The sequence below is a fragment of the Erpetoichthys calabaricus genome, chromosome 6 (assembly GCF_900747795.2).
Source record: "Erpetoichthys calabaricus chromosome 6, fErpCal1.3, whole genome shotgun sequence".
NCBI lineage: Eukaryota > Metazoa > Chordata > Cladistia > Polypteriformes > Polypteridae > Erpetoichthys > Erpetoichthys calabaricus.
The window spans coordinates 24,608,836-24,633,222 of NC_041399.2; the positions used below are offsets into that span (position 1 = coordinate 24,608,836).

Here is a 24,387-nt window from a genome sequence, read left to right on the forward strand (position 1 = left end):
GGCTCAACGCTCTGCTGCGTCTCAGCACTGAAGCAAACAGAAAAGATCTTGATGGCTGATCCAAGGAACATTTTAAATGCAGGGAACAGAATTACTTGGCCACTAACCTGGTCACAACCCTGCCTGTCTGCTGTGTCTGTGTATAGGAGAGCGGCACATCCCGCTACCATAAATAACCACTCTGTTGCTGTTTCAAGCTGAATAAAGCTGGTGTTGCTAAAGTACTGAGACTCTGCCTCGTGCTTTGGGGTGTATGACAGGGACTTGTAGCGTGACCGCGATCTTTTAGGATTCGCTTCTCTGGCGCTTCACTGCACTGCTGTTGCCCTGCCCCGGCAACGGACAAACAATCTTACACAGATGCGGCAATTGCACTTCAGCGTGTTGTTCCCATTGGGTGGGGAGTGGGGATCCCAAAAGAGTTCAGAAACCTCACAATATGAAGAAGAAGAAAAGGATGATTTGGCTTCTGATAACTCTGCTGCCCACAACATGCTTCTGCATTTAGATAATGTTTGAGTTGAAGGCCAACTTGAGGGGGCAACACCAGCTATTAGAGCCAAGGGGGTGCAGAGAGAAATGACATATCTGTTCATTTGTCATAAAACTTCCATCCATCCATTATCCAACCCGCTATATCCTAACAACAGGGTCACGGGGGTCTGCTGGAGCCAATCCCTGCCAACACAGGGCGCAAGGCAGGAAACAAACCCTGGGCAGGGTGCCAGCCCACGACAGGGCACACACACCAAGCACACACTAGGGACAATTTAGGATCACCAATGCACCTAACCTGCATGTCTTTGGACTGTGGGTGGGAACCCACACAGACACGGGGAGAACATGCAAACTCCACGCAGGGAGGACCCGGAACCCAGGTCTCCTTACTGCAAGGCAGCAGCGCTACCACTGCGCCACCATGCCGCCCACTGAATAAACTTCCATCCATCCATTTTCCAACCCGCTGAATCTGACACAGGGTCACGGGGGTCTGCTGGAGCCAATCCCAGCCAACACAGGGCACAAGGCAGGAACCAATCCCAGGCAGGGTGCCAACCCACTTGCCAAATCAAATTCAATTTTTTTATTCAATTCCATCACCATTTATCTAAGACTAGCAAAATACCCGCGCTTCGCAGCGGAGAAGTAGTGTGTTAAAGAGGTTATGAAAAAAAAAAGGAAACATTTTAAAAATAACGTAACATGATTGTCAATGTAATTGTGTTGTCATTGTTATGAGTGTTGCTGTCATATATATACATATACACACACACATATATTATATATATATGACAGCAACACTCATAACAATGACAACACAATTACATTGACAATCATGTTACGTTATTTTTAAAATGTTTCCTTTTTTTTTTCATAACCTCTTTAACACACTACTTCTCCGCTGCGAAGCGCGGGTATTTTGCTAGTATATATATATATATATATATATACACACATACACATATATTATATATATATATATATATATATATACATATACACACATACATGCAGTTTCAATAACATAGAAATCAATATAAACAACATTAACATTATCATATGAGAATATGAAGTAATATATAAGAAGCACATTTCATATAAATATAAATTATTAAACAGTAAAATCATCTTCTGTAATTTGCTACCGTGGCAATTTGTTTGTCTGTCCAGGATTTTAAATCACCTGTAGCTCGCAAACCGTTTCACCTATTGACTTGAAATCTGGTACACATATAGAACGTCACGTCTGCTATCCGCTTTATGGGTGATGATTGTATTACTCTTTTTATCCATCCATCCATCCATTTTCCAACCTGCTGAATCCGAACACAGGGTCACGGGGGTCTGCTGGAGCCAATCCCAGCCAACACAGGGCACAAGGCAGGAAACAATCCTGGGTTTTTATCTTTATTTTATTTTATTGTAGAATCAACTCCTATCTGCGCACACCAGGGCGGCCGTGGGCGGATGCGTATGGTGTATTCACTCCACGTTATCGTGCATTGCGCGGTCACTGGTATTTTGATAAAAGAATCTGAACAACATATAAGAAGCGTATAAATTATTAAACAGTAAAACATTAACATTTAAGAAGTAAAGTTACATTAAGTACTACTGCAGTGCCTTCGGGTATACCTCATTTTTTGTTTGCCCATTACATGCTTAAATGTATACATTTTTTGGTGCACCTACCCGAGAACACACGACATATAACCGAGCGTGGGAGAAGCATGGATTTTAAACACGTGTTGAGTTCATCTGCTGGTCTCCCTCGTGAAATAACTGGTAATGTTTGACTAAAATCTACAGCGAGTAAAACGACGTTACCTCCTTTTTTTTTTTTACGATCTCTGAGATCTTGCTTTTTTCGGTTCAAGGCTTCATAAGCTCTTTTATGTTCTATGGTGTACTTATCCCAACCCATCATCTTTGAATGTTGCAAGACTTTCGCCTTGTATGTAGATCGGGGTAATTACATTCATTGCATTCCTAGTCTGAATCACAATCTGATTGTATGGGTGGTTACCTGGCACTGTAAAATACGGAATCGTCCCGTATTTGAGAATGAAATTGCGTCCCGTTTTGAATCAATACGGGACGGGATTTGTCCCGTATTTTTTTTATCATTTTTTTTAAAGCAGCGTCTCATGCAAATCATCCCACACGCATTTTATGAAGATGCCTCCTTTCCTACTTTTGATTGGGTAATACTTGATGTCATCGCTAGTTTGATTGGTCTTTTTAACTGTCCAGTGAGGAGGGCGGGTCTTTTAAGTAGAGTCTGCAAACTGTTGGCACTGGGATGTGGCACCCGCTGCAGTATGCGTCCCTTATTTTTTTGTATTAAAAGTGGTAACCCTACCTGGCAGGTAACACTTATGTTTGGTCATGAAGTCGTCTAAAATCCGCCACGTGCCCTCTTTTAATTGTGAGAAGCAGATATATATAGCCAAATTCTCGCGCTTCGTTGCGGCGAAGTACTGCTTTTAATTTTTTAAGAAGAAATTAAAACCTTTTTAAACGGATCGAAAATATACCAATAACAATTTGTTAAGGATCTGTTTTTTTGTGAACCTCGCTTTTCACAGCTGTCCCGCTACGGCGTATGTTTCGTTTATTTGACAGTATGTAGATCGTGGTAATTAAATTCATGGCATTCGTTTTCTGAATCACAATCTGACTGTATGGATGGTTACCTGCCAGGTTACGCTTGTGGTTGGTCAGGAAGTCGCCTTACATCCGCCACGTGCCCTCTTTCTGTTCCCAGAAGCTGATCATAGAATGGTTTTAATAGTTTACTTTCAAATAATGCAAAGAGTATGCGACACGTGTTTCTCCTTAATTCTGGGCTCATCAGGCATACACACTCACTGCATCTCCTCTCGAGAATCGAATATCGTCAGCGCCAGAGTTGAAGCCCCTAACGTTGCGGTCAGCAAGTGGGCTAACATCCGCCATGTGCCGTCTTTCAGTTGCGAGAAGCAGATAATAGAATGGTTGAAACTGTTGCCCCTAATGTTGCGCTACGGCGTGTGGTTCGTTTATACCTCGTGTCTTCTCATTAAACTTTTATCTCGCAAATATGTTATTGCAATCCGCAGCGGGAGCGTTTCTATAAACTTAATTTAAACTTACGTTTTACACCATGCTTTGTTTCCCTTATGAACATGCTTGTATGCTTCACTCGCTCCCTTCTCAATTGTTTAATTAATTTTTTGTTCTTCGCTGTTTGCGGCTCCTCCTTCATTTGTCCCTACTGCGTTCACAGTCTTTTCACGTTATTGCAATCCGCAGCGGGAGCGTTTCTATAAACTTAATTTAAACTTACGTTTTACACCGTGCTTTGTTTCCCTTATGAACATGCTTGTATGCTTCACTCGCTCCCTTCTCAATTGTTTAATGAATTTTTTGTTCTTCGCTGTTTGCAGCTCCTCCTTCATTTGTCCCTACTGCGTTCACAGTCTTTTCACGCGATTATGTGGGAGGCGTGATGACGTGACACTCAACTCCTCCTCCCACGGCCATCGAGCTGCCGTCCATTACAGTATATTGTGAAAAAACAGGTTCCAGTTATGACCATTACGCGTTGAATTTCGAAATGAAACCTGCCTAACTTTTGTAAGTAAGCTGTAAGGAATGAGCCTGCCAAATTTCAGCCTTCCACCTACACGGGAAGTTGGAGAATTAGTGATGAGTGAGTCAGTCAGTGAGGGCTTTGCCTTTTATTATTATAGATCAAAGTGCGAGTCCCACTAAATAAAGCCGGGTTGGAACAGAAATAATCCCGGCTTAAGTCATCCTACTTGCTCCTATCGAGGAATGCTGAAAAAGTTCATTTAAAATGGGCAGCCTTCATGCATGGTGATGGCTGCATTGTTCTAAGTGGAGAATCGCTGGCAGTTATATAATAGAATCTTAATGTCGTGTAATCTCCAAAAACTGAACAAATAGGCCAGAAATGCTTTTTTAACTAAGATAAATGATGTGGAAAAAAATAAAGCAGTTGTCACCATAGTGTCAGTTCAGATTTTACAATGACCCAAACCATATAAAATTCAGACAAGTTCCCGAAGTATTCAGAGCACTAAGAACCTTCACTGTGAAGTTTCTGTGGGGTGAGCTCAAAGTCGACTGCCAAGAAAGACCTGCATGTGTAACAAATGAAACACAAGGCAGCTCAGATACTCAATGAGTAAATTGTTTTAATGCGTACTGCATGATGAACATAGTGCCAATATACCCTCAATAGGCAAATTAGTCAGTCAGTGGTGAGAGTGTCGACCTCAGTGAGAGGTTTGATTACCTCGGCAGTGACGTTCATGTCTCTGGTGACTCTTCCTACGAAGAGACAGATTGGGAGAGCATGGGGGGTCACGAGGTCACTGGAAAGGGGTATGTGATTGCTATCTTTGAAAAAGGACAAAGGTCCAAGTCTTTACAGTCGTGCTGCTCCCTGTTTTGCTATATAGTTGCGAGACATGAACAAGACGAAGGCTGGACTCCTTCAGTACTGTGTCGCTTCAGAGAATCCTTGGGTACCACTGGTTTGACTTTGTGTAGATTGAGCGGTTGCTCATGGAGTCCTGAATGAGGCACATTACCTGCATTGTGAGGGAGTGTCAGTTATGGCACTTACGGCCATGTGGTGCGATTCCCAGAGGATGATTCAGCTCACAGGACCCTCATTGTTGAGGACCCATGCGGCTGAACCAGGCCAAGGGGATACGCAAGTAACACTTGGCTGCAGCCGATAGACGGCCATTTCCGGAGGGTGGCACAGGACTGTGTGTCTGCCCGAGGGGTTCCGTCGTGTGGTGGGTATAGCAACATGCTGTAGTAGTGCATGCTCCCCAAACTGACCTGATTGGTGCAAATGCATAAAAGTGAACTATAGCAGACATTTTGTAAAAATATATTTAAATGTCCACACTGGTAATAGTCTTTATAAAAATCTTCTTAATTTGGTGGATATTGTAACAGAAACAATTAAAAGACATGGTATAGTGGTATAATTTAAACAAATATCTTACTTTAACACACAATTTAAGCCATTTCACTCACTTTACACTGCTAACCCTTTGAAAAGGCTAGACTGCAAATATATACTCTATATCAGGGGTGGGCAATGTCGGCTGGCTACAGGTTTTCATTCCAACCCAACCAATCCTTGCCAGTCTCGCACCTTAATTTATTTTATGTCCTGTTAGTCTGCAATGTAAGGTTCTTATATCGCAGATATTTTCCTCTCCAAGGATATCATCCAAATGATCTGAAGCCTAAAGCAGATCATTTTCAGTCTGTCACATTTTCTATTACATGTTTTATTAAATCTTACAGTGCATGATGAACACACACACACACACACACACACACACAGATGTCAATGAAAACAAACTGGATGGAGAACTGCTGGCTGCGTTGTCATTTACATTTTATTGCTAATAAGGAGCCATTAAAACAATGAATGCAGCTGTTTGAAGATTGAAATAAGCAATTAAGGGTGGGGAAACTTAACAAGCGAGACCACTAAAATGAAGCATCAAAATGTCACTTAAGCAATAAGTGATTCATCAGCAATAATTAACTTCTCATTAAGAAACTGAGTTGGAACAAAAACCTGCAGCCACTGCGGCTCTCCAGGACCGACATTGCTCACCCTGCTCTATATACTCCAAATATACTCTATAAATTACATATCATTTCCAACTTATATTAAATGTTACTATGAATAATTTGTTGCTTTACTAAAATTCAAATTGGTTGTCTACAAATCTTATCATCATTTTAAGAATATTGCTTAACTCCATATACCAAGGTAGATTGTGATGCATAATTTGAAGAGGAGGAGAAGGTGTTGTCATTTCATTTTATTTCACATTGCGATTCAGCTGCATTTTCAGACATATTTGTTGAGCCAGTTTATCATATCAGTCCTTGCCTCTTCAATGAAAGGTTTATCCTGAGGATTGATATCTTCTCTCTTCCGATGGGCAAATCCATGTGTCTGACCCGGATAAACTTTGACTATAAAATCAACAGGACATTTTTGTTTTAGGTTCTCTTCTAGGGATGCAACCTAGGCAGACAGGAAAGAGAAACTCATTATTAATGACATTTACATACAGACAATCTCAGAGTACGTACACAATTAGTGCTATTAAAACGTCTGTTTATTGGCACTCCAGGATGTGACAATTTGAGTGGCAAAAACAAATCATGTTTCATAATTGTGCTGAGTAAATGTGCTTACATTTAAAATTAGTCGGAAAAATGGATAATCTGTATGATTAATTATAATTTTTGGCTCTCAGAAAACAGCCATGAGAATAAAGTAAGTATACTTCCTTGATTCTTTGTTTTTACATTTCAGTGGAAATGGAACAAGTCCTATACACTTTTATCAATATTGAGCCAACACCGGCAAAAAAATTATCAAGAAGTAAGCCTTGTCTGAATATTAACCATAATGCAACCTGACAGCCACTCTGAGTGCATACCAATGGACAATACTGGAGAGAACTTTATATTTTTAGATACTTTTTTGGAGTTGACAAAGGAATGGAGCTCCTCACTATGGAGGAATATTTTAGACAAAATTAAACAAATAAATATGCAAATTATAAATGTATTAAGCAACAAAAAGCATATTACTAATGGCACATTTAATTATTTGTACTCACATATCATTGTGTTTTTATTTATTGTCACATTTTGATGTATTTACTAGCTAAAATACCTGGCGTTGCCCGGAAGGAACATAAAGTGTTTTTTTTTTTTAATTGTTTGTGAAAAACAAATAAAAAAACCCCACAAGTTTAAAAACAAAAATAAATGAACAAACAATGAAGACTCACTAATGTGCTTGTATTGTTTATGCCTTATTATATACAATGTTTTTAGTTTTTCCATCTTTAGCCAATATATAAAGGTTTTAGGACTTTGTACCCTTGAACTTACCACATAAAGTTGTCCATGTTAGAAAGAGGCCCTGTCCAAATTGATTCCAACAATTTTCAATGATTGTCCAAATGTTCCAAGCGTCAAGTGGATGATAACAGACATATTAGTCTGTTCCAATTGAAATTCTTTTACAATCAATTAAATGCTAAACATTTTACCTATATAAATACATATTATAAGTTAAATATCATAGCTATATTTGGTCTATACTTTACCTTCGATTTTGATAACTTAATTAGATTCGTTTTTTGATTATAAATAAATGCAAAGAATTATTATTATTATAAATGTATTAAAAAAAAATCCTATTTCTTTTTAACGAAAAAATTGTAGCACCAACACGTTAGCTACGATGTTGCGAAACAAATGACATTTAGTTCATTAATGAATAAACAAAAATCGCAAAGAAAGCTGTTGAATCCACAAAATAAATATAGGATGTTTATGGTAGATAAAAATAAAATTGCTTACTTATCTATATATATATATAAAAGTCAAATACCACTGACTCACTCTTCATGAAATCTCCCAAACCATGAGGACTTGGAACTTGAAATTTGGAATGTAGGTTACCCTTGGCCTACAGGTGCTCGCTAAGAAACGGTTTTAAAAATTTCATGGTCCAAGTGTGTTCTGTCTGTATGTCTGTCCGCTTTTCACGAGAGAATTACTTAACGGATTTAGATCTGGTTGTTTTCCATAATTTGCTTGAACTTTCCGGTTGATTTTGCAACTTCTCTAAGTAACATAGTTCGCTAGCGGTACTGATGTATTTATGCAAATCCAAGAGAGTGGCTGTGGGTCAAGAGCAGGGGGCGGGGCCTTCCTCATTTACTTGCCAGCCTCTGTTCGAGTTGGTCTATGTCTCGCCACGTGTTGGAGTGCACTTTGCCTCCGCTTAGCTAGCAATGCCTATTTGTTCAACAGACATTATCATCTACAGATTGTTTAGGAGTAACGTTTGATGTTTTTGAAAGAGAGATCAGAGCTCCATGTGTTTTAGAGGGTAGCTGCTGACTGCCAGAGATATCACGGCCATGTGCTTTTCTCCCCACGCGGGGAACGCTCTCCGGTCAGAGCTGAACACAATCAGATACAGTGCCAACGTCTATTAATTTTTTTAATTTGTCCTGTTTCATTATTATGTGGGTATGTGGGTGAAGCCAAGGGGTACAGCTAGTCTTATATGATAATATAATGGATATCCTATTTTAATCAAAATACAATCACGGAATGCGTTCAAAGTAGTGTAAAAACGATGGGAAAAGAGGAGCCTTTTTTTAAAGTTTTTTGACAGATTCATTTTTGTTTTGTGGTATAGTAATAAGTTTTTACAGGCAGAATTTTTGACGACCAAAAAAAAGTCAATTAAATTAATATTATTATTAGGTTGATTTAATTCTATTACCTCAACATTATTACAATAAGAATAATGCAAGATGAAAATATAGTTAACAAATGCAAACATTAAACGACAAACACATAATACTACGGATTTTTCATGATAAAACTGTCGGTTGCTTTTACGGAGAACATCAGAAACATTCTGAGTGTCAAATGGATGATAATATACATACGAGACCGCCAGACTGTTACAGTCTGTTTTATATACAAGATATGGCAGCTTGAGTCACAAAGACAGAATGAGTCCCAAAAATAGTTTGGATGCCAACCCGGCCAACTCTATTTAATTTCAAAAGCAACAGGCGCACGTTTGTGCTCAAACATAAAGAATGCTGGCAGTCACCTCCAGTTTGCCCTCTGGTGGTTGTTCTGAGTGTCAACTGGATGATAACATGCATACAAGACCGCAAGATCACCCCCCACCTTACCCAGAAGGGGGTGGGTTAGGGTTGATTTCACCCTACAGTATTTTTAGTTGACCAATGAGAAACACGTGTAACAAGTTTCATGAAAATTGCTCTAGCCATTTGGAAGTGATGCCAGAACATACATACATACACACACACACACATTGACTTTTTTATATACAGTATATAGACTAGGGGGCTCCAGCCCCTGCTCGCTTTGCTCTCCCACCCCCGGGTTTGGTTTACCGGATATACAATTTAAAGAGATTGTTATTTTCATGGGAATTGTTACATACTGTATGCATTATTTTCACTTTTACTGTAAAACTTTTGTAAAAACAATACTTGTCCTTTATTTCTGGCCCCGGGCGTGGTTACATCTCCTTCTTGCATAATGTTTAATGCCGCTCGCATTGTGAAGGGAGTGCGGCTGAACGCACGCTAAGGAGATGCCACCGGATCATCTGCCGTCTTTCTGCTGCTGGCGAGCAGCGTGTTCTTTTTCTCACGCTGCACGTCGATCATTTAAAAGCCTGTACAGAAGCTGTCCTTTTGCCACTTCGTGTCTCTGCCACTCGCGTTGTGAAGGGGGGGCTGAACGCACGCTAAGGAGTTGCAATCGGATCAGTTGCTGGCTTGTTGCTGCTGGCAAGCTGCGTTTTCTGCTGGTCGGGCTTTGCACCCATCATTTTAAAGCCTGTACAGCAGCTATCCCTTTGCCACTTCGTGTCTCTGCCGCTCGCGTTGTGAAAGGGGGGGTGGGGGGGGCTGAACGCACGCTAAGGAGAAGCGGTTGGATCATCTGCTGGCTTCCTGCTGTTGCCAAGATGCGTGTTCTGCTTGTCACTTGTCGTTGTTTTAACAGCTGGGAGCACATGATGTCTGTCTGCCAAAAGCATTCCAACAACTGCTTGGTTAGATGTCCATGAACTTGTTTTAAATGTTGTCTCACTGTCTTATCTGGCGTGACATTAAAGTGTCTCTTGCGGGATGTCAAATTGTCTTTGCGTGACGTTAAAGTGTCTCTCGTGGGATGTCAAATTGTCTTCTGAGAAGATCACGTCTCATCTCCCTAGTCTCCCTACCAGGATTTTTTTTTATAATAGAGAGATTTACTTCTTCATTTGCTTATTTTAGTGACACTGTCCTCAAAGTGAAATATGGCTTGAAATGAAATCTACCATTTTCATCTGTAAATGTTGAGAGGACAGGCTTTAGCGAGACCTGTAGCTATTATGCAATAGTAGAATGAAAATGTGAATCAGAATTCACTTTATTGGCCAGGTTCACTAATGTGTACTAAGAATTTGTCTTGATAGTATTGGTACAACATACCAAGGACAATACAGAATACAAAAGATAAATATAAGAAGATAAAGTATAAAATGATAAAATATGATGCAGCATACAAGAGCAATACAAAAAAATAAAGAGACAATAAGATGAAAATGCCCAGGCAGTCTAGTGTGCAGGTATACATAGATACGGAGTAGAAGCTCAGACCTGATTACTAAGAATAACTGCACATGGGAAAAAAAACTGTTTAGGTGACATGTTGTTTTACCTTTCACTGCATAAAGGTGTTTACTGGGGGGGGAGTCTTTGGAATATGTGATGCCCTAGGCGACTGAGTTGGATCAGCAGTGATCTTTGCGGCCCTCTTCCTTACCCTGGATTGATACAGGATTTCACGTTACAGCCTATGATCCTTACACTGGCTTTGATGATGTGCTGCAGATTTGCCTTAACCTGAACAGAGGCAGAACCAAACAAGACGGTTGTAGATGAGGTCAGAATGGACTCTATGATGGCTGTGCAAAATTGAACCAATATTGTTTGAGGGAGATTGAACTTCTTCAGCTGACACAAAAAGAATATTCTCTGAATGGCTTCCTTAATGCATGTGATGTTATTGTCCCACAGTGCCTAGAAACTTAAATGATTCTGTCATCCCAATGGCTGTGCCATTTATAGCAAGTGATAGGTGAGCAGGTAACTGCTTCCTGGAATCTATGATCATCTACATTATATCCAAAAAGAATATGGCATTGTGGTTTATGTTCTCTCAGTTACTGTACATCTGCCATAAAAAGTCATAAAAAGTCTGCAACATTCTTTGCTGTTTGAGAAGACCTAAATGGGGTTGTTTGGACATTATGTACAATGCCATGTATCATGAAAGAAAGTGTACTAAAGTAAGAATCTTGTACCAACCCTGAAGCATGATCATGAAGTGCTTATGATTTGGGCTTGGTTTTGCATAAACAAGACATGAATACCTTTCTATACCATAGTATTCTAAAAGAAAATGTGAAACCATCTCACTGAGAGGTGAAAGTCTGGCTGAACAGGAACATGCAACATAACAATAATCTTAAGCACACCAGCAAATCTACCAAAAACTGTCTGAAAAAGAAACTAATCAATCATCTGAAATTGCCAAGTTAAAGAAAGTCCACACCTCAGTCCCGTTCTGATATTGTGGCAGGATCTTAAGAGAGCTATACACAAACAAACTGCATCAAACATCAAGGCACTGAAGCAGTGTTGTAAGAAGTAGCAGGACAAAACATCTCCATTATGAGGTAAATCACAGATCAATGTTACGTTATGTTAATTCCAGAGAACAGCAGCTGACCTGGTCAAGTGGAATGAAATGATCATCTTCTGCAAAAATAAACAATGTCGGGCTTTTCAGATCATATCTTCCTTCTCCTTCCCGCACTATCCCTGAAAAACAAAAGGTTCAATATGGAAGGTGCAATGTAAAAGTAAAGCTAGCAATCCAAGTTAGTCAAGGAACAAATGGATATGCAGACTATAATTACCATAATGTGAGACCCCAGCTTTTAGTTCAGGATACTGTAGAATCAGATGATGAGTAGCAACTCCACCCCAACAAAATCCAATAACAGCAATCCTCTTAGCATTACAGTGGTCTTTTAAAAACTTCAGCACCACATCCACTTCTCTTTTTGCATGAAAAGTAATGTGAAAAGAATATTAAACACTCTCAACAGTCTGCACAGTCAGAACAGTCACAATTTCTTACTTGTAATGCTTACAACAGAAAGATGGAATTCAGGGAGGGTTATAAATACACACGTCCTTTACTTTTTATCTTGCTAGAGATTTCTTAGTTATCTTACTATTCAACTATGAGAACTGCTAAATTAGCTGCTGCCAGGTGGGAAGTGCACAATTTGTAGCTTTCTTTTACAACAACAGATCTGTTAAATATTAAAAGCTGTCTCAACCTACTTGTTAATTTTTGTAGGATCCTTGTCTGCTCGCCACTTTTCAAACTGTGACCAGTCATTAGTAGGTTTCCATGGTTCCTTTCCAAGGTAAAAATCTGGACAGATGGCCCTACAGTAATAGGGAAATTGGAGACAATATTTAGAATTTAAAAACATTTACTGAAATTTAATTGCAGTACTTATATGTAGTTTTACAAACAGTAGCATTTATATTTATATTCTTCTCAGAATAACACTGTAGTGTGCTCTTTGGTAATACTATGAGTAGTAGTGGGGTTTAGTTGGTTATCATTTCCTATAGCTTCAATCTTCAGACAAAATCACCAAATCATCTTCGAAGGCCATGTGTTACAGATAACTTCCATTCCTCAGTGACATATACAACTACGCACTACAGTATGTGCTACATGTGTTTTATTGAAGAGTGCTTGCTGGCGACATGCAGCGGAAAGCTGACCACACGGGCTCTTAGGAGCCTACCATATGAACAGAAAGAAGCAAGTCTTCTAAATATGGACTGAAGGTGAATTTTAGAAACTATAGTCTTGCACTGAATGAATTATGGATAGCTAAATGCACAGAATTTTTGCTTGGGAACTTTGTGATTTAGGGTTGTCAGATTGAATATCACTATTTGAATGTAACATAACAGTCTTTTATTTTGCTTTGCACTAATTATGGCATCCTTTTATTACAGATGCGTTATGCCACAGTACTGTATTTTGCTGGTTTGTATATCACCTCCATGATCAGTGTTTTTATAATTTTCAGTTTTTAGTTTGCATTGTTCTTTATAAAACAGACAGACTTTTCTATAGCACTGCTCTGCATTTTGATTAACAGGTGCACTAACAACAGATTGTAAGCACTTCTCCAGCACTTTAAAAGCATTGTTTTTAAATGATGTCTCACACTTGAACTTGAGATTCCTGATTTTCTGTTTAAATCCATTAAGCACTCATCATAACAAACAAAACTTTGTTTTCGTTTCTTATTAAACACAACATGAAATAATTAGGCGGTGCAGTGGTAGCGCTGCTGCCTCACAGTAAGGAGACCTGGGTTCGTTTCCCGGGTCCTCCTTGCGTGGAGTCTGCATGTTCTCCCCGTGTCTGCCTGGGTTTCCTCCCACAGTCCAAAGACATGCTGTTATAATATGTTTTGTTATTAAGTTTAATGTCACTGTCTCTGTACCCACTGTTATGGATTCATTCATACAGGCAGACCAAGTATGGTACGCAGGGGCTCAGCATTTAGAATTGCCGAGCTAAGCACAGGATTAGATAGCCAAAAGACAACTGGAGAATTGAATAGTCAGCCTAAAGACAGACTAGTATATTTCTGTCCTCTGTCAGCACAAAATCCTCTTTCCTTGTTGGGAGAATGAGAACTGCATGTAGGCATTGTGCTATTCCTGTATTTTTGAAGGTGGAGTTGAGTTCTTTCCTGTCCTTATTTGGATCCAGAGAAAGAGCCTGCACGTGGAGCAACCAGTATATAAGGATGGACCTACGGTCAATACACTTTGAAGCTAATGGGCGGAAGACTATGTCCTCCGTCCGGAAAATCCTTTCAGCATGGCGACGAAAGATGGCAGACTGCGTAGCGCAAAACTCCCACATTCTTGATAGAGTCTGTCATAAGCTTCCCGTCTGTAATACCGCATAAGCCAATAAATGAAATAGTCCTCTTTGTTTTTAGGGTTCTCACGGAAGGACTTGATGATGGTCATGCAGACTTCTGGCTTTTAATCCATCACTGTTGGAACATCACGGTGCTATGAGTAGATGGTCATACCATACTGTCCTCACTGTGGTAAATAGATAACCCCCATAGATCTTCTGCATCAAAAGATGGCAGGACTTCTGGAGACTCAGGTACTTCTATAGTTAAACTTATTACATTAAGCAGTCGTCAGCTATCTGAAACTAGATGTCTGCGTTTGGTAAATGGAGTTTGGTTCTGAGACATTAAAGCGGAGAATGCGCTGCCTTTTATTTTATCCAAAATGCTCTCCAGGAATTGAATATCGCTGTTCATGAAAGAGTACTCTGTATGATCTTAACTTTTACAGTTCTTTATTCTCCTTTGAAAAGACAGTGACTTATGCCTGATGCAGCATTTTGGTAAAATCTTAAGGTACCTAACTTCCACAAACATTACCAGCATTAAAAGTGTTAACTTAGTGAAGAACTTTTATACATCTCCACTACACATGCATCTAGGCATGCAGCTTTCTTGCTCTGTAGCAAGTTTATACAGTAGTATCTTCTAAGAGCAGTCATGGGTCTGTGCATATTATGTCAAGATGTGGTATTTACAATTTATCAAAAAAGATATAAATGATTAACAGGACCTTCACTTATTGTATATGTCGTGTATATAAAGACTTACATGAGTCCTTAAAAATGTTAGTCATTTCTTTGTTTTCCAAAATTGCATTTCTAACTACATTGTTAACCTCTACCTTTATATTTTGAACTTCGTTTTAATGTATTTTTGTACTAAAATCTTACTAGTATTTTATTCATTTTCATAAGAAAGATGGCATGACATGTCAATAGGTTGCTATTTCTCTTGTAGTCAGAAGGTTGAATTCTGAGAATAATGACCATCTTTTTTGTAAATCAAGGAATTCAGCAATCTTGTACGTTGCTTATCAATTACAGAAACCTCAGGAGATCAGTTCTGATTCCCTACTAATCTGAAATTTATTTTTAAGTGAAACATATCAGATGATCTGTTCCTTTAGAAATGCCTTAAGTGTTTTGCAGAGTGTTTTTCTACAGATATCTCCAGAGACATAATTGCATGTATTTGTCACAATTTCCTATAGTGAACTATGTCACTTTATCTTTGATAAAAAAAAAGTCAGTTGAATTATACGGTCTACAGGATACCTCATCTTGACTTAATTTCTTGATTTTTCATCATTTTTTTGTCTTACACACTGTAGCTTCTTCTGTATGGTTCGGTTGTATTAACTCTCTTCAGGGCTGATGTCGACTTTTGTCAAAATTCAGGGGTAGAGGATGGTAATCAGCTGTAAACTATGACAAAACTCGCCCTTACATTTTAGTTCGACTCTCTTTGCTAGAAGGAAAGTTACATAGCTTTGCTGATTTAACCTCGATTTCCTACGCGTGCAGGAGTAACGAAGAGCAAACAACATCTAAAATGGCATTGACATTGCAGAGAGTCCAAAGCGAATGTGCAAAGCCAAATAATCCATGGAAGTTTTACATAATTTCATTGAATAGGACTCTTACTTGTCAGACTACGAGTTTGATGCAAGTGATCTGGAGATGGATATCAAAAAACGAAAGTGAGCTACTGGCATCATCTGATCGGTCTTCTACAGCAGCATTCGCCTGGGAGGACCACCACTTATGAGGACAAGAGGTACACACTGAGACCACTACCACCTCCCTCCTGCTGTGATGCCGAACATGCGCCAACAACAGCAACATCACATAGCAATAGATGCTTTATGTTGATTTATGTGTGAAACCATTGCTTTGTGTGCTTTACAGAAAACTTGAGTTTTTTGGAAAAATAATTCAGCCCTCAAAGAGTTAAAAAGGCCAATAGCCCAGTACTTGATTCCCCTTTTGGCAAAGATCCAGAACTTGAGGACTGGTCGAGAGTGCACACAGCTTGGTTCAATGCCAGTTTCTAACGAACAGTGATAATTTATCCCGATTTGAAGACAAGTTAAAGCCTGCACCTTTGAACATTCCCAACAGAATTGACATGGACCCAAAAATCAACTTTGACCTATAAATACCTGGGAGTGCAGCTGGATAATACCGTAAATACCCACATATAGGACGATACCATGTATAAGACGCAGTGGATTTTTGACCCTAAAAACCATGGAAAAACCTGTGTACCTGTTTATAGGATGCATCCTGATTTTGAGTTACCGGGGTACTGATTAAAAGCTGCTGCCGCCAGCGCCAGCAATTGTATCCATGCGTTTGTGTTAGGCTGGAGTATCTCTGAACAACAACAAAGAGCAAGAAACATACTAGACGGCGAAAATGACGTATCGGTGACGTGAATATTCAAAATACCAAAATAAAACAATTTCCAAACGTTACAATAAGACATACAGGTGGATGTATAGTAAAATGAGCTTTCAAACACCGTGTCATTCTCTAAAATCGATGCAGTATTAGCGACGCTACACCTGAAAAATACTTTAATTGGAAATGGTGTGAAATGCCAGTGCGGGGGCAACGGCTAATCGCGCGCGGGCTGAGGCATACCCCGGTAGCTACAATTGCAGCACTGCTAACCGACTGTCGCTTGAAAACAAACTTTGAAATTCAAATTGGATTCAAACCACACCTCTCTGTCCCCGTCACACAGCCATCGAAGGCGAAGGAGGGGCACTGACACACACGCACACGATCATAAAGTCCAATATCCCATTACGTAGTTTTAAAGATAGCTGTTCATTATTACCCAGTCAACATGGCGAAGACAACACGACAGAGCTATACTGCAAAGTTTAAACTGGAAGTGATCATGTACACGAAAGAACACGGGAACCGGGCAGCTGAGCAGCAATTTGGTCTGACAGAATGCGTAATCAGAAAATGGAGAAAAGCCGAAAGTACCATCAAAGAAATGCGAAAAGTAAAGAGGGCGAAAAGAGGCTCGAAGGCTCACCACCCTAACCTGGAAAAGGCGCTCATTAAATGGATTGAAAGTTTGTCCCTGTGACTTACCGTATTACGTAATTGTCATTGCAAACGCCAGTCTAACAGGAAATTGTCTGCGTGTAAAAGTAAAAGGCAAATTTGAATCTCATGGGGTCAGGGATATCCGGGGAATACGGTAAGGACAGTTTGTGAGGTATCAGCTGCGATAGTTTAACACTCCAGTACATTGTGGTGAATGCTGGTAACAGTCAGGTGTGCGGGCAGGCGGGCAAGCCATTAAAGATTGTCGCGTTTGGGATTCGCTGTATGCAGCGTGTAAAACAGTTTGTGAGTGTGGCAGGAGAAGGGTACCGTAATCGCATTTGGGAATTGCTGTATGCAGCGTGTAAAACAGTTTGCGAGTGTGGCAGGAGGAGGGTAATCGCGTTTGGGAATCGCTGTATGCAGCGTGTAAAACAGTTTGCGAGTGTGGTAGGAGGAGGGTTAGATTTGGCGGGCGGGGCTCTGTCTTGTCGTGCGTAGTGAATTGTTGGTGGGCAGGGCTCAGTGAATTATATATATATATATATATATATATATATATATATATATATATATAGGTTTATAATTTTTGTAATAAAAGTATCCATGTATAAGACGCACCTGGGTTTTTAGGCCTACTTCTTAAGAAAAAAAATGCGTCCTATATGCGGATATTTACGGTAAATTGGACTGGACTGCCAATACTGATTCTCTGTGTAAGAGAGGACAGAGCCGACTATACTTCCTTAGAAGGCTGGCGTCCTTCAACATCTGCAATAAGATGCTGCAGATTTTCTATCAGACGGTTGTGGCGAGCGCCCTCTTCTACGTGGTGGTGTGCTGCGGAGGCAGCATAAAGAAGGATGCCTCATGCCTGGACAAACTGGTGAGGAAGGCAGGCTCTACTGTAGGCATGGAGCTGGACAGTTTGACATCTGTGGCAGAGCGACGGGCACTGAGCAGGATCCTGTCAATCATGGAGAATCCACTGCATCCACTAAACAGTGTTATCTCAAGACAGAGGAGCAGCTTCAGCGACAGACTGCTGTTACTGTTCTGCTCCACTGACAGACTGAGGAGATCGTTCCTTCCCCACACTATGCAACTGTTCAATTCCACCTGGGGGGGGGGGGGGGGAAATAAACGTTAACATTATACAAAGTTATTGTCCGTTTTACCTGCATTTTTTATCACTCTTAAATGTAATATTGTTTCTTTATCAGTATGCTGCTGCTGGAATATGTGAATTTCCCCTTGGGATTAATAAAGTATCTATCTATCTATCTATCTATCTATCTACTCTTAAAGCTTCCTCATACTATTGGAACAGGTTTGTCTCACAGTTTCAACTAGACAAATGCAGGTTTTCAACAAAAAATATTTGTAATCTGAACAAGCAATTAAATATAAAAGACCCCTGAGGCAAAACCATGAAACTAAAAATACCAAAGTGCATCTCTGAAAGTGAAGAGTGCTACATAAAACTTGTATTGTACTATATTGAAACCCCTCAAAAATTGAAAGAAAAAACAGGACTCACGTGTATCCATTTACAGCAAGAATATCAACCATGTATCTAGTATTAGGAAGTTGAAATCCAAAAATATCCTGTATTACAATTACAGCTTTTTCTGTGTCAGCGGAAGGTTTTGTAATATAAGCTTGGACATGTTCAATCTGTATTTCCTTTCCTAGTCCACCATACTCGATTCTGTCTCCAATGTCGCAAGGGCAAGGATTTGCTTCATTTGCCATCTGAAATGAAAATATAACAGTCCATATAAAACAAAACAGATGCGTGCTCTAATACAGTATTCTCCCCAAGTCTGCATGCAGCTCTCAGTTCATCATTAAGGTCACATACACTTGGTAGATCAGCACATCTTCTTCTATAATACGCTACCGTGGCTGTTTGTTTGTCTGTCCAGGATTTTAAATCACCTGTAGCTCGCAAACCGTTTCACCCATTGACTTGAAGTTTGGTACAAATATACTACGTGGCGTCTACTATCCGCTTTCGGGGTGATGATTTTATTACTCTTTTTATTTTTATTTTATTGCAGAATCAACTCTCGGCAGCGTGCAGCAGGGCGGCCATGCACCGCATGCGTACAGGCGCCGTTCTCATTCCCTACCACCTTCGCTAATCATTCTTGAGGCAGATTGAAGACTTAAGTGCCAGACTAAGTGAAAAATTAAAGAAAACATACTAAGTAATTGCAACACAAAAACTAACTTAATCAGTTTTAATATGAAAAGATGCCGACAAAAGAAGAGAAGCAACGGGCCGCTAGGAGTAAAGAAGAACTGCTCAGGAAGCAGCAAGCACATCAACCTTTGAGCAAATGAATGCTAAACGTACAGAGAAAGAGGATGAATACAGGGGAACCTCGGTTCACGAACGTCTCGGTACACATACAAATTGGTTTACGACCAAAAAGTTCGCAAAACTTTTGCCTCAGTTCACGACCACACACTCGGTACACGAACAAGCCAGTTTCCCTTTCGGTTTGTGCACGCCGATGATTTCCACACGTGTTGCATTGTTCTCGGTCAGACGTGCGTGCTTTCGCTGTGAACTCTTTGTGCTCTATTTCATTTCCCTTCCGGTTCGTACGTGCCGATTACTGTATTTAAGCACGTGTTCAGCCTCTCCCTGTTCATTGTTCTCAGTCAGACATGCGTGCTTTACCTGTGAACTCTTTGTGCTCTACAGTATTTCGTGTGCTTTTGCAGTTAACCATGGCTTCTAAGCAAGTGAAGAGTGGTGAGAAGAAAGTTTTGCAGAAAATTGAAATCGAAGTAAAGAAAGAAATTATTGAAAAGTATGAGCGTGGCGTTTGTGTTACTGATCTTGCCGCTGAGTACAAGAAGTCAAAATCTATGATTTCGACTATTCTAAAGCAGAAAGAATCTATTAAAGCAGCTGATGTTGCAAAAGGAGTTACAGTGTTAACCAGGCAGAGGCCTCAAGTGCTGGAAGAGGTGGAAAAACTGTTGCTAGTGTGGCTGAACGAAAAGCAACTTGCAGGGGATAGCGTAAGCGAGGCGATGTTATGCGAGAAAGCCAGGAAGATTCATGGCGATTTGCTGCAAAACTATCCTTCTACGAGTGGCAAAAGTGAGGAATTTAAAGCCAGTAGAGGATGGTTTGAAAAGTTTCGCAAGAGAAGTGGCATTCATAGTGTGGCAAGGCATGGAGAGGCTGCTAGTTCCGACGCTGAAGCTGCGAAAGAATTCGTGAAAAATTTCACAAAATTAGTGGAGGACGAAGGCTACATCCCGCAACAAGTCTTCAACTGCGACGAGACCGGATTGTTCTCCACCCAGTTCCTCCTCACTTCATGCCAGAACTCGATTCATGCAAGGTTAGTTTTCTTGGTGGTTTATGGTTAGTTTTTGTATTATGGATTTTTCAAATGTTCATTTTTCGGTTCGTAACATGAATTGTTGCAATGTTACTTTTCTCTTTTTTCAAATGTTCATTTATTTCCATTTGCTTAAAACACATTAAAAAAAAGTTTACACAGCGATCGGGTTGTAAGGCTATTAGCGTGAACTCCTGCAATGTTACTTTTTTGGTTGCTTATGGTTGGCTTTTAAATAAAGTTCGGATTTGTTCAAATGTTCCTTTTTTTCCCCCCTGTGCTTAAAACTCATTTAAAAAGAGTGTTTACAGCGATTGGGTTGTAAGGCTATTAGCGTAAACTCCTGCAATGTTACTTTCTTGGTTGCTTATGGTTGGCTTTTAAAAAAAGTTCAGATTTGTTCAAATGTTCCTTTTTTTTCCCTGTGCTTAAAACTCAAAAAAAAAAAAATGTTTACAGCGATTGGGTCATAAGGCTACAGTATAGCGCGAACTCTTGCAATGTTAGCTTTCTCTGTTGTTCAAGGTTTTCTCAGTGTTATTCAATGTTTTTACATTTAGTTTACTATTACACTGTGTATTCTATGGTTTAATTAACTATATATGTGGTTAAAAACTTAAAAAAAAAATATATTTACATACAGTTTGGATGGTCTGGAACGGATTAAGTGTATTTACATACAATCCTATGGGGGAAATTGCTTCGGTTCACGACCAAATTGGTTTACGACCAGAGTTTTGGAATGAATTATGGTCGTGAACCGAGGTTCCATTGTACTATGAATGCTCAAGTCAAGTGTATTCACTGCACGTTATTTTGCAGTGCGCCATTACTGGTTATACTATAATTGCAAGAAACTATAGAAGTAAAATTAAAAAATCAACACAAATATAAAACATGATATTAAACTACTGAGAAACACCAGGCGATACTAGTTACTATTTTTTTTATTTGTTCAGACCAAAGTGTGTGTTTATTTATTCACTTACATTAGAGTGGTGCTGAGGTGTCACTTGTTGCAGGGCTGCACTCGGGTCCTAATTTGGGATCCTGAGGTGGTTCATCATTTGGTGGGTGCAGCAACATGCTCCATCAGTGCATGCTCCTAACCCCTCTCTCTCTCTTACTTATCTACCCATTTATGCATTTATTTATTTAACTCTTTCAGGGCTTATGCCGACTTTTGTCAAAATTCAGGAGTTGAGGATGGTAATCAGCTGTAAACTGCAACAAAACTCACTCTTACATTTTAGTTTGACTCGCTTTGCTAGAAGGAAAGTTACACAGTTTTGTTGATTTAACCTCGATTCCCTACACATGCATGAGTAACGAAGAGCAAACAACCTCTAAAATGGCACCAACATCTGGCGAGAGGCCAAAGCAAATGTGCAAAGCAAAATACTCCGTGGATGTTTTACATAATTTCTTTGAATAGGACTTTGACTTGTCAGACTCTGATTTTGATGCAAGTGATCTGGAGATGGATGTCAAAAACGAAAGTGAGGTACCAGCATCATTGAATTTGGTCCCCAGTTGATCATGGTGCTTAAGACTTTTGTGTAGTTGATGCGGCTACAGCAGTGTTTGCCCTGGAGGACCACCACTTACAATGACAGGAGGTACAAACCATATTGTGTCACACTGCAACCGCCACCCACCTGCTGTGCGAAGACAGCCGGGCAGCTGGCCCACCGTGCATTCCTGCTGACCATCGAGGTGCCCCCACACAGTCGCTGCCACCAGAGATGCCGAATGTGCGCAACAACAGACGTTTTATGTTGACTTATGTGTGAAACCACTGCTTTGTGTGCTTTTCAGAAAACTTAATTTTTTTTGGAAAAAATATTCTGCCCTCAAAGAGTTAAAGAGCTTCTGTGAAAAGCCAAATTTCCCCCTAGGGCCAAATACATTTCTATGTAATATAAACACAAAACATACATGTACACACCACACATGCACACACAAATTAGGTTTGTCACTTCTTTTACAAACACATTTCCTACTAATCATGTGGCTGCAACGCAATATATGGTCAGGAGGTTTCAGTGTTTTCCAACCATATATTGGAATGGGCAATACGTGCATTCTAAATAATTTTAACCATGGTACGATTGTTAGTACCAGGCGTGGCAGCTTCAGGGTTGCACAAAGAGCTGCCCTCCTGGGATTTGCAAACACTACAATCTCTAATGGTATAAAGAGAAAGATTAGCTAAACAACAATATCTAGGGAGCAGCAGTTGTGTGGAAGGAACATTCCTAGTAAACGAGAGAAGACAGAGCAGAATAAACAGACTTATTCAACCTAAGTGAAAAGTTACAAACACCCAAACAACAGCATGACGCAACAGTGGTGAGTGGAAGACCATCTCTGAACACACAAAAAAAATCAAACCATAATGAGAATGGTCAACAGGAATAAAAGAATACTCTGGGCCCTCTTCTGAATTGCTGGTCAGGTGTCTTCTAGTAAAATGAAATGGAGCAATTCTGCAAACCATCAAAAGCCAAAATGGTTAACAATGTACTTAATGACACCATGTAGCACGTTTTAGCATGGTCATTTCTTTCCGATTGTCTTGATTTTATTATTTGAATTTCAATTTAAAAATGACAAATCTCTAACAAACACTGGATATGAACTAAAGAGGGTGCTAATTCCGGTCAACTTTCCAACAGACTACATACTCTGCTAATAACATGATATACAGGAACCGCGCAAACCAATGGATGAACAACTAATGGGACACACATTTCTGAAACCAACTTAACCCACTTCACGGTCACTGAGGGGCTGGCTGCAAACGACGCAAGAACGGAAACGTGGGTGGATGAGTCCCCAGTCCATCGCAATTCCCACTAACAAAAGCCAGCTTGGAACGGCCAGTTAACACGATCTGCGCAGCGACTTCAGGAATGTGTAAAGACAATGTGCAGGTTGCACACGGTCAACAGCCTGGCAGACGATTCAAAGTTCACACATTGGAACCGCGAAGTAGCAACGCTAACCGCAGCGCCACCGTCCCTCCCGATTGCCTTGCTGCACAGTCATTCTTTTGAACTGCCTTGAAGCAATTCCTTACAATGAATACGTGTCAGTTCATAAAAACCAGCGTTACTACATTGTATTCAAATCAGAAGAAAAGCGTAGTCATCGTGACTTTGAACTCGAGGAATTAAGAGTTTGCCCCCACAGTTAGACTCCGATAAAGATTCGTTGGCAAGTCACTTCACCTTACGGTCAGGTTACCAACAAATGCCAGACTCGGCAATCACATCTTGCCTGAAGATGGGGCCTGAGTTGCCTATATTGTAATCTTTCTAGTTAGCCAATAAAAGGTGTAATTTTGCTTGGCGTTTCTCTACATTCATAATGGCTAACGCAGTACAACACCCTAGTACAACGAAGCAATCACGGAATCGTAGTATACACCGCGTGGCACTGAATTTAAATAACGGCTACGCTTCTTCCATTTTTCGCCAATAAGCAGTGCATTGGCGTCTTCTAAACGTCTCACCTCACCTCGTATCCCAGTTCTCGTGCACCCTTCTCTGCACCGTCACCGTGTCGCTCCTTGCAGCTCGAGCCTTGAAGACGGAATCGTCACGCGGGTTCGTCTCTTACAGCCGCGCTCTGCAGCCCGCCTCTGAAGACATGCGCGTCCACGTGACGTCTTCGGGAGCGGCGCACTCGTGGCAAAAAAAAAGTAAGTAACGGCTGGAGTGCTGCTTGATTGTTAACTGTGCTGCCTCACAGAACTACCATGGCAGGTTCGGTCGTGGTGTGCAAGGTGGAC

The 24,387-nt window shown here is 40.2% G+C and overlaps 1 protein-coding gene across 3 annotated transcripts; it reads right to left on the minus strand.

Moving 5' to 3' along the window:
• Positions 1 to 5,915: 5,915 nt before the first annotated feature.
• Positions 5,916 to 24,252, minus strand: cmbl (carboxymethylenebutenolidase homolog (Pseudomonas)). 3 transcript variants are annotated; one of them, XM_051929304.1, is made up of 6 exons: positions 24,114 to 24,252; positions 18,764 to 18,978; positions 12,534 to 12,641; positions 12,101 to 12,243; positions 11,911 to 12,002; positions 5,916 to 6,577 (listed from the first exon to the last, which is right to left on the minus strand). In XM_051929304.1, exons 2-6 carry the CDS (start codon positions 18,976 to 18,978, stop codon positions 6,398 to 6,400), a joined length of 738 nt encoding a protein of 245 aa, XP_051785264.1. In that variant the 5' UTR covers positions 24,114 to 24,252; the 3' UTR covers positions 5,916 to 6,397. The 3 variants fall into 3 exon arrangements, with proteins under 3 accessions (XP_051785264.1, XP_028659250.2, XP_051785265.1); XM_028803417.2 differs by having other exon boundaries at positions 24,109 to 24,207; XM_051929305.1 differs by lacking the exon at positions 24,114 to 24,252 and adding an exon at positions 21,581 to 21,601.
• Positions 24,253 to 24,387: the final 135 nt, after the last annotated feature.